General features: G+C 37.2%; 1 protein-coding gene across 1 annotated transcript; it reads right to left on the bottom strand.

Moving 5' to 3' along the window:
• Nucleotides 1-2916: 2916 nt before the first annotated feature.
• On the bottom strand, nt 2917-16569 carry LOC140948680 (major facilitator superfamily domain-containing protein 8-like). The gene is made up of 13 exons (XM_073397945.1): nt 16431-16569; nt 15623-15811; nt 14540-14602; nt 13667-13786; nt 13386-13465; nt 11714-11945; nt 10456-10529; nt 9961-10044; nt 9170-9222; nt 7863-7942; nt 6041-6160; nt 5146-5276; nt 2917-4882 (listed from the first exon to the last, which is right to left on the bottom strand). Exons 1-13 carry the CDS (start codon nt 16504-16506, stop codon nt 4772-4774), a joined length of 1413 nt encoding a protein of 470 aa, XP_073254046.1. The 5' UTR covers nt 16507-16569; the 3' UTR covers nt 2917-4771.
• Between the last annotated feature and the right edge of the window lie 382 nt (nt 16570-16951).

Below are 16951 nucleotides of genomic sequence, written 5' to 3'. Positions count from 1 at the left end.
GCAGATTTACAACTTATGTAAACCTCGAAGCTCATTTTCAATCAGTAACAATGCAAGAACTGAAATATGGTATCAAAGTACAAGATCGGAGGCTGTAGAGCAGAACTGTACACAGCGTAAAAGCTCATGTAGGCCGCCATTTTGTTTGCTGCGTATCCAATAATACTACTGTGCACAGCAAAAAGCCGACCTTCGATCATCATTTTATTCTTCGCGCGCGAATTCCCAGGGAATCCAGCCAATATATATGCGCTCTAAATATCGATCATCAAAATCAAGAACATAGAGATTCACTTTATACGATTATATTACTCTGCAACATACTGCTAAACGACCAGAATATCCGATGATGTAGTAGTATCACGATTGAAATGTAAACAAAGCACAATCTCATGAGACAAATTTCATTCCCCAATGTTTTCTCACCAAAAATTGCCATTTTCCAGGCCGTTTGCAATACTTGGTGACAGTTGTGGTGATCAAATTATCTTTTCTGGTGAAATACTCATAGAGATGGGTTTCATGATTGGCAAATTATCGTTTTAACTTCAGCTGTTTTCAGGTCGTTGCACAAAATAAGCGGTCTTTAAAATAATGTTTTCGTACTCAAAGTATAAAAATAAAACTCTAAAATGAATTAAAACATCCAGTTGTCTGAACAAACATTGATTTTAAAATATTAAAATGCAACAAAATGTGGCAGTGGCAATTTTGACGTCAAAATACAGCCGAATTTGAGTTTGCAGAGAATAAGAATATTGTAAAAAACGGATGTTATGATCACAAAAGATTTCCTCTTAAAATACTTACGCGAGAAAATGTTCTCAAGCAGTGACAAAAAGCACATTAGAGCATGTGAGTTACATATCTCGCCATTGGTAAACATTTTCCAATGTCAAGTTCGAAGACAGAGGTCGAGCTAAAACCAAGAAGCTGTCATAAACACTGTAACACTGCGGTTAAACAACCCGCAAAAAAATTAAGAGCCGATTCTCCTAACCGATTTAAATTTAACCGCGTTCTAAACATTCGAAACAAACAGACACCCGTTCCTCACCTCAAACATTCGGTTGAGTTAGTGATAAAACTACTTTTTGATGTGTAGATAGAACAATATGCCGTAATCTCGGTTTCACACACATCGAGCGAACGTAAAGGCAACTAAAGCTTACCTTCGCTGAAACCCGACCGACGCCAAATAAATGAAGTAGAGATAGTGCGGTGTTTGTTGGTATAATAAACCGTCTTCAAGAACTGTGTTTATCCTAGCCGGTGTAAATTATCGTGCAATATCATTGGAGTAGTTTCCTCGGATCTGTTTACCACGCGTGAATAAATGCAGCTTTACAAGCTCTGTCGCATTCCATACATCAAACGTGTAGTGACTGCCGCCGTTGTTAATTAGCAACGGGGGTATTCAAATATCCCAGGGATTAATATTACAGTCTGGAGAAACTGTAAGTACCCGGTAGCCAAAAAAAAACATAAAATAGTTAGCCTCATTTATAACAATAGGCCGCTTGCACTAAGAGGTCACCTGACCAATACTTCCCTTAAACAATTAGTTGGAATCCTGCTGATGCCAAAAATTGACAGAGCACATAAAAATTATCTTACACCCGAAATTTGAGAAGAAAAGCATTTAAGGGAGATATTTTATGGCACTTTTATTTTTCAACAAAGTAGTACGATTTGTATTGGCCGCCATGTTGGAGGGCATACTCTTGCCCTCCAACATGGCGGCCAAAACTACTTTTTGCTTACGTCTTGTTAAACTTTTGATAGTTACGCTCAGATGTGCTGTAAACGTTACCACATCATTTTTTCAACATTTTCCTTGAAGTTTAAGTGCAAAATTTGCGTTCAGAAAGAAGTAATTCGTAATTTTCAAAATCACATTTTGGTCACGTGACCAGCTACAAACGTACTCATTTTAAGACAAGAGTGCAGGTTTGAAAAACCAGATCACTTTTATTTGTTTAGGATATGACCCACTAATCATTTTTTGAAGGCAAAATCATATAACTTTCATTTTCATAAAAACGATGTCACATGACCTCTTAGTGCAAATGGCCTATTATGCCTGAACAGCAAACAAAAAAAGAAGACGAAAAGAAAGTTATTGACCACAAAGACAAGCTTAACTGCATTAAACTGACTTTATAAATTGTGCTATTGAAATGCACGTTATTTGGTTCTGCCAGTCGCCGCAGACTATTGGGGTCAAAATCTTCTTGCTATTAAACAAGATTGAAGCAAGAATTTTAATTTTCTAGAACTGTCAGGTATAATAAAAGGAAAACGGCAAAATTGTTTTTGAATCTTTAGATTTACAATACGTTCCTAGGTATTATTGAAGAAATAGACCCTTTCTTTTGACTGGAACCAGTCAGCGAAAAGCGACCCCAAATCTGTCAACACGGCTGGAAAGAACCCCTAAAAATCAGTAGCGTTGCGGAATTTTACAGACGTTTGTATGGCTGGGGCACAGCTTGCCCCTTCCCTCCCCCCCTCCATACAGACGTCTGTTAAATTTCGCGAATCTGGTCTATCTTCGCTCGCTTTGGACATATCATCTTTAAACCTGATAAATTTACTGATTGAAAGACGCTCTTTCTAGCCGTGCCGATGGATATCCGCTGAGTGGACAAAATTTTAGGCTTTTGAAAACGAATGTGAGGAGAAGACTTTCACGTATTTGTCTGTCAAGTCTCTGTGACTCCTGCTTTTTAAGTCTCACCAGAGTCGCGGGAAAACTGAAATGTGCGTCTGCTCCGAAACAAACACCGGGCGATGAGGGTACTTATTTAGACCTTCTTTCTCCGAACTAACTAAAACTAACTGGAACTGACTTAATGGAAAAGAAAGTGATGCTATTGTAACTGAAATTCAAAATTGAATCAGTGAAGTTCAAGGTAAGAAAAACTTGCTTTATTCCCGGGAGTAATAGGTTCCTAGCTATCCTTAACATATCAAACTCAACCTACTTTTGATATCGTCACTAGTTCATAAAGTGCGTTGGAGGAAAGAGAAGAGTGGGAAGCCTGTTAAACCGGTAGTTCGACCGAGGGGGTGGGATCTTCTTTTGAGGAGGGCACTCATAGGAGAATCATAATGCACGCGCACAAAATGCATGCATGCATGCACAAGGGATGGACACTGGGCGGAAAGATTCCCAGCACTGCCGTCCGTGACTCTCATCTACTGCCGTTCTTCAGGAACTCATAACTGGTTGAGCAGTTCCTTACGAGTACCTGGGTTAATAGAAAAGGCAGATGAGAAAAGCCCTCATTACGTGTTTTAGATAAAAGACCGTGCCTTCTCGGAGGCAAAACACTCGGCGACACGAAACAAGGGATGCAACTTGAAGGGTCGTAGTGAAGTCTTAAAACAAGACAAGTATTACAAACATAGGGTATACATGATGTGTGTTATTCAAAGTTATAAGAAACAGGATATATAGAGAGGAGAAGTCGTTACGTCACGTTGCCATGGTAGTATAAATTTCTGGATGACAACAAACCGAAAACGTCACTCAAAAAGCGAATTCGCACTGTTTCAAACTTCATCGATCTTATTCAATTTCATATAATTTGCCAAATATTGGCGAAATTTTCTGAGATTGAATCCGAAAGGGCCCTATCTAAGTTTTATACAAAAAGAAAAAAAATTGTATTGTGCTCACCTACCGAGAATAAAGCGAGCGCGAGAAATTAGGAATAAATGTACAAAAATGCGTGATGTTCGTACAAGTTGTTGTTTAGCTGATATAAACGTATTGCTTTTTGTCGTTCTCGTTGCCATCGCCGTTGCTTAAATTGTGATCCAGAAAATTTGCTACAATGGTAACGTGACTTCACACTTCTCTGTCACTTCTCTCTATTTCAAGAGATATTTCTATAAATACAAAACAAAACTTATATTTATTCTTCCATATGGTAAATATTTTTAAAATGCGCTAATGAAAGTTTAGGTAAAGAATAGAAACAGCCGATAAAGTATATATCTTCAACCTACTGTTTTCACGCGCTGAGCAGTTTTTTTTTCTGTCAAAATAGTTTATTTCTGAAGAACTCTCTTTGATTTCTTCTGGTGCAGCTCGATTCCCTGTGCAATTAAATATTACATTAATATTTTCCCATTTTTTACAGTGTACTATGTGGTCATTTGAAATTTGTTAATTCAAGACAATTAGTTTCGGGCCATTGTTGTCGAAATTCTTTCTCACTTTACAGTAACTTTTCATTGTTTCATTTTCTGAAAAAGTTATCATTTTCTATTCAGTGAGTAAGGCCCGGTTCAGACGTCGAATTTTTCATTGAATTAAGTACATGAAAAGTTCGGCGTCTCAATCAATTAGGAATGCCTGTTTCAATTTGGAACGGCTTAGCCGTTCTTCCCGCCCATCTCGCCTCGACTTTAGATCGACTTTAGAACGGCTTTGATTCAGACGCCGAAGTTTTCATGTGCCAAACCAAATGCACTTATTATTATGTCACGTATTTTCAGAGCAATTTTATCGAAATGAATATTTTTCTCCTTTTGAATTTAGTTGGGTCGGCCTTAATTCGAATTAGGTTCGGCTCCCGAAAAGTTCGGCACCTGAACCGGGCCTAAGGGTGGTTTCTCCTTAGGTGTTATACGAGAGATCGTCCATCTAACGATAGATGTGAGCCGGTGTGGAGCGTTCTCAATCTGCGCACCCAGCGCACAACCATTTACTTAGAAGTTCATTTCAAGAGAACTCTTCTGTCCAAGACCTTCCCTCCAATCACGCCAGCAACGGTTGTCGCTCATTGTCCGCGTTTATTTCACCATACTGAGGAGGAGGTGTTTGTTTCTCTGGCACTTTAAGACGGTGAAAGGACAAGAACATTAAAATCTAAACAAGAAAGGATGAAAGAAGCAAGTGAAAATTGGCTTAATGTATAACAGTTTGTACCGATTTGGGTGATTGAGGTTTCTGAGTTACAACTGACCACCCACCCCTCCCCTATGTCAACTTCTCACTTGAGGCAAAATTGTGACAAAAGTGGGGAGGGGTAGCTGGTCAGTTACCCAGAAACCTCTTGCTGTACAAAAACTATGTTCAAGAAAGGAAAACATAAACGAGGCAAACAAAACCACGCCTCTTGTCCAACTTACGGCTAAGATGACTTCGAGACCAGCCATGACTCCCAACATCAGGTAAAGCCTTTTGGTGAGTGCGCCTCCCCACAAGGGACCCAGGATCATTGCCACGCCTGTGACCGATCTCTGAATACCTTGAGCAATGCCTGAAAGACCACCACAGAATCAACATAGAGCACAGACTAACCAAATAAGAACGGCATATTATAGCAGCCTCATTGAAAAACACAGACCGGTTCTGTGACGCCCTCTCCCCTATCTCTGTAACAGATGTTGATTGTGGACTCTGAGCAGTGTGAATATCTGCCTTCTTAAATAATTTCCTGAAAGTTCAGGTAACTAGCAAGAAAAAAATCTTTTCACAATAGAAATTCAATAATTATTTCAATAATTTCGGTTGGACAAAGAAAATACAAATTTAACCTTGCAGATTATTTTGCATAATTCAAACCAAATTTGGAATTTAAAAAAAAAAAACTAGAAAGAAATCTACACAAAACCACAAGACAAAATTTTCCTGCTTTATGCACTACAATTTCTAATCCACTGAAGATTAAGGTCATTTTGTAAGGACTTTCAGAACCTCAAAATAAATGAAAAAATGAACGATTTTCTTTACCCCAGTAATAGTAAAATATATGAAAAAGAACCTTGATATAACTAAACCTCGTTATAGCAAACACATTTTGCCAGTCCCTTGAAACTTCATTAAATCGAAGTTCCACTGTAGCGTGCATGACCATGTATTCACTTAACGAACCAAACCATCATAAATTTAAAGTGGATGTTGCTAAAGCATTTTTAAGCCACCACAGTTAAAGATTAAGGGAAGCAACTTCTTTTCAAACTAGTAATAATTTTATAACCAACAACCTGCATTCAGTTGGCTGTTCTGTGTTGCTTGATTTACCTTGTGTTTTCTCATCAGTAATTTTAGAGTAAAGGGAAACATTTGCCACTGAGAAAAACGGCAAACCAAACACAATTACTAAGGTCCCAACTACAATGGTAGGCAAGACAATTGACTCATCTGAAAAAAAAAGAGAGAAAAATACAGTTGTTATTTCTTTGTTAACCTGCCAAATGGTGGCCTTTCTTGGATGTAGGCGAACTGCAAAAAAACTGATGTGTCTTTTTCTTTTTCTTTACTGATTAAAAGAAGAAAAAAAGTTCTGTGTTCATAACCTAACTTGCAGGTAAAAAGCTGACATTTACTCATTCTTAAATTTGAAGTTCAAGGAGAGAAAAAGTACTTAATTAGCAAGGTCAAGGCACCAGAAAATTACAATAAGTGTTTCCAGTTCATGCACTGTAGAATTTTAAATTAATTTCCTTTACAAAATAATAACTATTTATATCCAAAAATGAACTTAACTCAGACAATGGGTACCTCAACAAATAATGACAAAACATTATTTTCAATTTTCACATGACTTAATGTTTGACAGAATTACTTGTGTTTAGGGACTTGTCAGAAATTAGCTGGGGGGGAGGAAGGGTGGAAACAGAGGGAGGGTCACAACTTTTTGAGACTCAGAAAAGGGAGGGGTCAAGAAAAATGGGCCGTAAAAAGGGGGAGGATCACGCAAATATATGCCCGTGATCATGTAGAGGTTCACCCACAGAAGAAAAATAAAGTTCTTTATTTGGTAAAAAAAAAAAGAGCAACGGAATATTATGGATATAAACTGTGAAGTATTTAACAAACATCTACTTTTCATTTATAACAATGCTATAGAGTCTTATTGCAATAACGAATAATGTTGTTGTTAATGTTATTATAGTTTTGGCTATCCTTTTCATCCCTGTCTTCAGCATCACCATCAATGCTTCTGTGAGCATCTTAATCATCATCATTTATGTCATCAGCATTTTATTTTGTTTATTTTATCTTATTTTATTAGCTTCGTATTGATACAATCACTTTCATCATCATCATGATTTTCATTTAAGTTGAAGCATAGATATTGCTTGATAATGTCCTGTGATTCATTGGTGAACAACCCTTCTCAAAGGAATATTGGATATATGGCCTTTGCGTTTTGAGGAGCCCACTTATTCCTTCATAATTAAGAAATAATGGGCCAATAGGCTCTGTAACATCACGCGATTCTTGCTGAGGTGTAATATGGTTTCAATAGGCTCTTTTGCAGTTAGCTTCCATTCTTTTTGCCCTAGCTTTCTTTGCTTTGCTTTTATTTTGCTTTTGTTTCCTTTTTTTCTTGTTTATTTGTTTGTCTTGTTGACTTGGAATACTGCACCTTAAAGAGCCTGGAACATTTTTCTTTCAATTCTGTAAGGTGGGGAGGGTCATGATATTTTAGACCAAGCTCAAGGGGAGGGTTAGCAAATTTCACTCCCATTGCAGGGGTGGGTCACCTAATTTCCGAACCCAAATTAAAAATTCCCACCCCCCCTCCCCCCTGTTAATTTCTGACAAGTCCCTTAGGTGAGGATAATTTAGAACTAGACGAGAGATTGTATATAAAATCCTTTCTTGGGTTAAACCAGACATTCTATTGTCTCCTACAAATATTTAGGGTTTACAAAAAAAAATGTGAATCTGACTAGGTTAAATGCTGGTTTAAATCTGCTGAGTAAAGGTTATACCTACAAAACACATTTTTATATTCCCTACAGTGCTTTTCTGGATATTCTCCTTTCCTAATGCAAAGTATGGATACAGCTTTTGATCAAATGAAGACAATTTCATGATTACTCCAGTAACTTACATGGCTTTGCATTGGCTAAAAGAGCAAGATACCAGACAAGTGCAAAACCCTCAAAAGCAATTCCAATAACCATTAACCACCTACAAAAGACAGAGAAAACAAAATAGTAAGAGGGGAAAAAGAAGAATCTTTTAATCATGATTTCTCCTTCCCATCTTCCCCTGCTCCCCAAATTAAACTTCATACTCTCACAACACAACACTCACGGTGATAGCTGATGACTGAGTAGGGGTGACTTTTGGGGAAATTTTTACTATTAATTATTGTATTGCAATTGGTCTCACATATATTGCGATAGTATCGCGATGGTGGAGGTACTATAATGCAATAGTTTTCATCCTTTCCTTTTTTGTTTGCAATGATACATAATTTGCCGCCATGTTTGAAGTTTGAACAAACCCCAGCAATTGATATAATCCCTCTCTAACATTAGACCCAAAGCAGTTCAGGAAACAAGATGCTAAAACCTTCTACATGTAGGTGCAGTAGGACGATAGATTGTTTTTAGTTTCTTTTTTACTGTTATTGTGACCTTGAGAATCAAAGATGTTTAAAAAAGGGTATCTTTATTTCCAAAGAATTTAAAATGTTAGAAGCATTGACACTATTAAAACTATCGGTAGTTCACTACACTATCGCGATTGTTATCAATGTTTCATTTTTATTATCGATCCACCACTACTGCAGCTTGAATATCGCAATTAATCGATAGTTTGATGTTTTGTTACAGCCTGCCTTAGGAGTGAGTGAGGAATTGATGGTTATTAGCTCACAGCGCTAGGGTAGTAGACAGCAGGCAAAGGCAACGACTGTCAGGGTTCTCATTAAGTATTAAAGTAGACAGGTAGGATGTATTAGTAGGCGGCTTGGCAATCAAGTGCTGTAGGTTATTTCAGGCTTTCAGTCTCTCACTTTTTTTAGCTGGTTACTGGCTTTTCATGAGAACCCTGAAGGTTAGAGACTATCGTTTACCCCAGGGGGGGGGGGGGACTCCCATATGAAAGGGAGGGGATGCTTGTCGGGAATTTTGAATTAAATCCCTAAAGGAGACCAATCTGGGCATGGCCAAACCTTTTTTGACCCCTAAAAGCGATCATTTTAAACTTTGATTGCATGAATCAAGTAAATAAAACAAATTTCAAAATATATCATTTGGTGTTATATTCATTTTGTGTATATCAAATGGTGTTTTGCCCAGAACACCTCAAGCGAGACCAAAATCTGAAATTTACTGCACCCCTAAGTGGGACGATGAGCATCCCCGCCCCTTTCATATGGGAGTCCCTCCTCCCCCCAGGGTTGTTTACCTGTCAGCTAACTTGAGACTTATCTTCCTCACAAGAATAAATACTAAAATAGCCTACAAGGAAACAACAAATGGGTAATACAATAAAAAGTTTACTCGCATTTCAGACAGTTCTTGTATAAGTGGCTTGGCTATCAAATTATTAAATGAGCTTGGATTTTTCTTTGGCATGACACCCAATACCAGACTCCAAATCTTCCAATTTGAGAAGGCCACACAAGCCATTTCTGAGTACCCTGTGAGCAGATTCACTTTTGATTCACAGATCTTTCTGGTATTTCTGTGTTATCTTTAGCCCCTTTCACAAAGTGAGTCCTGGCGCTCATCATCTCATCTGAATAACAGTTCTCATTCACATGCAAATGAAACTCATTTCCAAATTATGAATAGTGGTACACAGGCCATACCTTAGTAAAGAAGCCAAAGGCAACTTGGGAATGGGCAATTGGCTTTATCACAGAGGGGCATAGATTCTTTAAGAAAGGGGGAGGGGTCACACTGCATGACACCTAGAGTACATACAAGGTTGTCATGTCACCACCCATGCTGCATTCTTGCTGAATGCAAACACCTCCACTGTTCAAAAAACATTTTTCAAAAATCAGTAGCTGGTTGGTTCTTACATCTATAGGGGCAATTTGGCCAAATTGCAGCCTGAAGGTTATTAAATGCCAAATTTCTTAGGCTTAGACAAAAGAATATAAATAGTCTACAAAAAGAACTTTATCTAAACTTTATCTAATCCCAACAAAACTAGGTTTCTAAAAATTGACAAAAATTATACATTCTCACCTCAAAAGCTATAAAACAATAGGCAATACTATTTTCAATTTCTTTCCAACCTAAAAGATACTCTGACAAAGGAGTTACAATAGCCTGCAACAAAAAAGAAACAAAATGAAATTCTTTAGTAACATATAAGCACAATGGCAGATCCAGAGAAAGGGCAGGGGATGCTCTTTCAGATTATGAGATAACTAGTGGCTGCTCTCAAAGATAGTTTTTCCTTCTCAGTTTGGACTGAAAAAGGGTGAGTGGAACTCTACTAGATTTGTCAATAACACATGTTACTAAGCAACAGCTACAGGCCGGAAAAAAGCTAAAGGGATTACTGTTTAAATTAATTTAATTTTCTACCCCAAAAAAGAACTTATCCAGAACTACATTTTATTCTTTTTCCAGTCTTTGTCAGATTGTGTAAAAAAATCTAAGAAATCTCTGGATTTCATAGTGAGAGTGAGCCCTTAATTAACAAACAATTTCAAATGTTTCTTTTTAAATACAAACCTCCAAAGCTGTTTCATTGAAAAACATCATGAACTGGGAAGCTAAAATAACAATGACTTCCTCTTTGACCAGATCTAGCAATGCAAATGGTACAGTGATAAATGAAATAGGGTAAGTATATAATGCTCCCTGCAAACTAACCAGTACTAATATGACAAAATGTTTGTGGTTAACCGGTGGTTGTATATTTATAGAGTTCCACACACTGAATTTGTGGAGGTGGCAAAATTATGTACAACTTTGAAAATCAAGGGTCTTGAAAATTACTCTACAGGTCAGAGGGTCACTTGCAAATGGGGTCATACAATAAAACCACAAAAAATCCCTTGGACTTGAAGCAATGCAAAAAATACCTGAACCCCCTGCCATGCAAGCCAGTTGCAGGGCAATAATGTATTAAAACATCTGCTATTTTTTAAAACAAAAAAATATGCAAGTACTATAATTATGATTATTTGAAGTTTAATGTAGAGTATGCAGCTTGTTACTACAAGGTCTCAGATTTTCAAGCAAGAGTATAGGAATCTCTTAAATTTCACCATTTGCCATATATATGTCAACTGAATGCCTGCCACTAACATACAGTAAACCAACTCTACTCTCCAATTAACAATATTCCTTAATGTAATAACTTTGTTTTACTAGGAGTAACTCTACAGAGTGACGGGAAATTTAATGAGCATGTAAGAACCAAGCTTGTCAAAGCAAACAAGTGTTTACACGTCCTACGAACACTAAGAAAGGAACACTACTCTCAGGCAGAGATAGATCACCTTTTTATATCTATTGTTTTACCTAATTTTAGCTATGCGTTTTCAGTCTATGGGGCATCGGATGTCCGATCTTATGGTTATAAAAAATTTTTTGGACCGATGCCATAAACGCCGTTTTATTTCATTTCCAGTTTTTATCAAGAAGCTTTTAAATAAACAAGACCGAAACACTTTAAAGAAATTAATATCAAGGGATTGCCACCCACTGAAAGATACCATTCCTGTCCAGAAGAGTTATGTACATAATCTTAGGAAAACAGGCTGCGCACGCCCGAAAATTAATACAGAGCGTTTTATAAACACCTTTGTAAACAGGTTGATTTTAAAGCTCCATTTATTGTAATGACATACTTTTTTAACATATATATATGTATATATATATGTAGATATTTTTATCATAGTTTTTAATCTTCCATATTATTGTAACATAAGATATATAGTTTTATCTTTTGATGAAATAAAGACTCATTATTATTATTACCAACCTTTTGCCAAGTGCCAATCATCCATTACAGAATTTTTCCTCTGTAGTTTACGATAACTGCCGTTGATGTTGCGGAGTTTCTGTTTTTCACCTTTCACAACACTGTCACTGTTAACACTGTTATCAGTTGACACACATAAATCATCATCATTTTTACTCATCACTTTTGGAAAATCAAAGTAAAAGAACAGCATTATAACCTCTAGGATCAGCCACACAACAGCCATGAAGATCTGCCAAACATAAAACAAGAAATAAATTCTTTGGTATAGCCTTATATGTTTGTAATGTAAAGGAAAAGGTGCACATGAGCCAAAGGCCCAAACAGCTGGAGTGTATACCAGTTTCCATAGCATAAAGCATGCCTAGGAGTATTGCTACCCTCCCCCACTCCTGGATAAGATGCTAGTCCATCGCAGGGTCACCCCCCCCCCCCCCCCCCCCAGCAGTATGTGGCAGGTACCCATTTTAAATACACCTAGGTGAAGGGAGACAAAGTGGAGTTAAGTTCCTTGTCTAAGGAAACAATGCGGCAGGTGAGGCTTGAACCCCAGACCTCCAGATCCAGAGTTTGAGGTGTTAACTTCTCAGCCACACACATCTCCACATATATGTTTGTGGACCTACAAAATTGCCAAAAAGAGACCCTTCCGTCATATACCCATATCACCATTAAACTTAGCGAGTTTCCTAATTTAAAGGCCCTTCTTCCAGCATTGGTATTCACATACTACCCTTCATTAAAATAAAAAACTTGGAAGAGTCTTGTATTATTGAATAGAAACTGCCTGTCAGATTCACAACCAACTTTCTCTCTCACGCACAAACTCTGTACCCTGTCTCCCTTTACCCAGGTGTATGAACTGGTACAGGTGACATATTGCTGAGGGTACATGTTAGTTCCTAACCTCATTCCCAAGCATCCCCTGCTCTGGGGAGAGTAGGAGAGTACCTTAAGAAGAAGAGGTTATTGGGGTTAACTTGTGATAGACTAACATCCCATCTAAGCAATACCCCTGGTCACTTCATACTATGCAAATCTGGATAAGCCACCTGGCTAATATGGGGACTTTTTTGGACGTTTATTATATCAGTTATAGGTCAAAATTAACTTCAGGTTAAAATTTTTTAACCTCGGTTGATGCTCCATTTCCTTTGTCTTCTAGTCATAATTCATGAATAATTAGAGCCAGGACACAAAGGAAATTGAGAATCAACCTAGGTTAAAAACATTTACCCTGAATTTAATTTTGACCAGTAAAATATCCATTAACAAGGACTTGTCTTTGAGTCTGATGACAGCTTTCAAAATATCAGTCACTGATGGCATCATGTCCTACTCAGGAGTATATTCAACCTACATGTCACTGACATGACCCGATCCTTGGGCGGCTCAAACCATTTGCAAAGACTGTTACACACGTAGAGACTGTGTTTGATATACTCATCATAAAATACATACTGGTTTCCCACACAATGCATGAATTTATAGAAAAAAATTACTAATAACCAAAAAGGCCAAATTTATAAACCAATCAAGTTTAACTACATGAACGCTATCAAACAACAACAAAAATTACAGCCATATTATCCAAAGTAAACAAAGCATGTCAGCAGTAACATTTATAAAGACAGTCAGAATAATATGTTTTAACAATCAAATTTCAACTTACACCAGGTGCAGTGTATCTGTCAATCAAAAATGGACCTAACTTCACATTGAATTCCCTTAAAAAGAGGTTGAAGCCAGGCCCTGAAAAACAAACAACAACAAAGAAAATTGGTGGGAAATATATTTTATACGAGGCACAAAGACGATTAAGAGTGCTCAAATAATAAATTAATAATGCAGGGACTGAGAGGGAAAATATATGAATAGAGTATGCCTTAACTGTTAGACATTTAAATAGCATGGAATATAAACCCAAGGTAATAATAACACATATCAACCTACCCACTAACAAACCAAACTGTCGTAAGGCCATTGCAATGGAGTACATTCCAGTTCTTTCCTTTTCTGTCGTTGTCCTTGCAATTTGAGCAAATATACCCCCTCCTATGCCAGCACCTATGCCTATTAAACACCAATGAAAGTCATATCTGTTATCTGCACTGATAGATCCCTTGTCTCCTAATCTTACAGTGTGACCACACAAACCGAGGCCACCCCCTACGATTGCTTAGATCTTGACTTGTGATTGGCTGATTTCAAAATCTGTCTAAAAATTTTGCCTGGGTGGCCTCGGTTCATGTGGTTGCACTGTAACCTTTCATGCAAAATGTTGACTGCCAACCTTATCTATTCAAAATCATGAAAAATTGGATTTAGGAGAAGAAAGTTAAGGATCAAAATAGGCTAAAATCACCTTAACTTGACTTTCAGTTTAAACTACAACAAAGGTATAATTATTTTTATAAATGACAATACAAATTATTATTGTATTATCATTTAATTACTTGATTTATATCCCCTCAGTCTGCAAACTTTGCATGACTGTATTTGTGAACTTTAATATTACAGTGAAGTATGTCAGCAGAAACAAAACCAATCTGATATGGAATTTAACTTCAAAAACTCATTAATAATTCATAAAGAAAAAACAAAAGAACTTCATGATGTCTGACAAAGACACTGGTAAACTTTATGTCCAATTTTTAGACCAAAATAACCCCAAATCTAAATATTATCATTATATCAGAGATTTTGAAGCCATCTAAAGAAATCACAGTCGTGTTTTATCAGGTGTAAAAACTCTCTGCTTTGCCTCCAGTTTTTTAAACCTGACAATACACTCCTTCTCATTTTTTAAAGATTTTTACAACAAACCTGCTACTAGTCGTGCACCAAGCACCCAGTACTTGGACCAAGCAATAAAATACAAGAAATTTCCTGAAAGATAAAACAAATTATTGTAAACTAAAATTTTACCCGTTGGTTACAACGCTGAAATTAAGTTTAACATTTTGAGAGAAAATGATTCTGGGCCCTGAGAGAGTGGAACCTGGAGAAGAGGAAATGGGAGTCCAGAGGAGAATAGAGAAATCCATGACCAAAGCAACTGGTTTATTTTTTAATCAAATGTACAAGGCTCAAAAATAATGGCCGGTCAACTCCAGCCAAAATGTCGACTTGATCAGCCAAAGTCGCCGGTCACGTTGACAGTTCATGCATGTCTTGAGAAAACATCCACATCCACACCTGTAAATCTTAGATTTTGTCTTTTTGTAAAAATACAATCATGTTCACTGATTCAATTACACAAGGATTAGTTCACCTTTTTTCCAAGTTTTTGACCAGTCAAAAAAACGAGACGGCCAAGCAAAAATTTCTTTATGGAGTACCTAAAATGGAGTAATTTTAGGTACTCCATAGGGTTCTCCATGGAGTAGGACTCCGCGTTTTGTCATCTCCCATGTAAAACTACCTTAGACAAATATTTAACGACTTTGCACACAAGAAACTGCTGTCAGTTTAAACAGTCATAAAGAACTTTGTCATCAAACTTGTGCAGGGAGAAACAACCTGAATGAGCATGATTCAGTCAAACAGGCCGGAGAAAAACTGACATAAAGTTGACCCAACAGTTTCAATGAAGATCTTGAACTTGAAGATCTTCAATCCAGCTAATTCCATAATCCTAAAAGTTTTCCCCAAACCCTTCCCATAAAAATAAACCCCATATACAAATGCCAAGCAAAGGAAAGAAAAACAAAATGAGCAAAAAAAAAGGAGGGAGAGGGAAAAGGTGAAAGAAAAAAGCCAAGGAAGCAGGTCCAATTTAATCCCAAAAAGTGTTTTGCCCTGTTTCCAGTTAGCCCACACGAGATTAGAGCTACCTGGAATTTGAGCAGTAGCGATGCCCAGGTGGCCAGGTTTTTATTCCCAAAAAAACTTACAATGTTGACTCACCTCCTATTTCAAACAGATTTGCAAACAATATGGCAGTTTTGGTTTTCTGTGTGTAGTCCACCCAGAAACCAAACAAAGGACTTGCTATTAAATTTGAGAAACAGAATGCTGAAAACACCACTCCAAAAAACCATGGCTCGGCATCAAATTTATGCTCCAGATACAACCATAACGTGGGGAGAATGACAGCTATGGACAAGATTTAAAAAAAACAAAAACAAAAACAATGATTATTTATTTAACTTTGGTATCCCACACATATCACCATTGGGTCATGCACTTATCACATGTTAAAATAAAAGAAAATTGCATAAAAACAATAGCGAATGCTTCACCTGTTGACCAATCAGAGACCAGCTTTCCTAGATATTTTGCATCTCGTCCTTATCTGCTCTTCACTTAAATACGTCCTTAAATTATGACATTTTATAACTCACTACTAAACTACAGCCTCTAACCAGTTAGTTTGGTTCCATCGCTTTCCAAAGTTTTTCTTTTGTGTTTGTGTTTGTTTATTTATTATTACGGTCGAAAAGAGGTCATCGTGAGTCATATCATCTCCAAAGCGTTATTTTTATGGCTGATTCATAGCTCTCAATGTTAGCTAAATGTACACCTCAGCTACATGTTTAAATTAATTTTCTCAGCTGATTCTTGCTACTTTTTCTCAGTTTCAATCAATTTTTCCAATGAAGAATAGGAAAACTTTCTAGATTTCTACAACTATCCGGCTTCTCTGTTGTGATGCAATGCATGCTTACACGTACAGGTTAAACTTGTTTGCAGACGTATCAAGAAAAACTCTCACCATATTCGATTCCTCCAAGTAAGAAAAATAATCCAACACAGACTCGAGTAGTTTTTTTCTTGGAGTTTAGGTTCATGTTTCAGGTGTTTTCAAACTCGTAAAGAGGACTCTCATCCGATGTCACTCCTGCATGTTTGGCGCAAAGTTCCGGTAGGTAGTCAGGAGAGACATATTTAATCTATGATTTTGATTGGTTGATAAAACAATGGTTTCTGTATTTGGAAGTCAATATGACGACGAACAGGGTGGAGGATTCTCTAACCGATTTAAATCGATTTTTAAAATCAACCCACGCGAGAAAAGGCATTTACTGCGCTTTTCACAAACATGCGAATTCTGAAGTTCAAAAGCCCACCGACGATTTCGTTTTTCGCTGCCGTCAATCATCTTAACGGAGCTCTTAGGAAGCAAAACTTTACTTTAACGGGTTCAAAAGGTCAAGGTTTGTGATTTGTGATTGGTGGATTTCGATCCATTTTGTGTGTTTCCAGGTTCGTTGCTTGTGATCGTAGTTATGATTG

The sequence above is a fragment of the Porites lutea genome, chromosome 9, assembly GCF_958299795.1.
Source record: "Porites lutea chromosome 9, jaPorLute2.1, whole genome shotgun sequence".
In the NCBI taxonomy this organism is placed as follows: Eukaryota; Metazoa; Cnidaria; class Anthozoa; order Scleractinia; family Poritidae; genus Porites; species Porites lutea.
The sequence above is the reverse complement of the archived record's forward strand: the minus strand, read 5'-3'. Positions and strand labels throughout refer to the sequence as shown.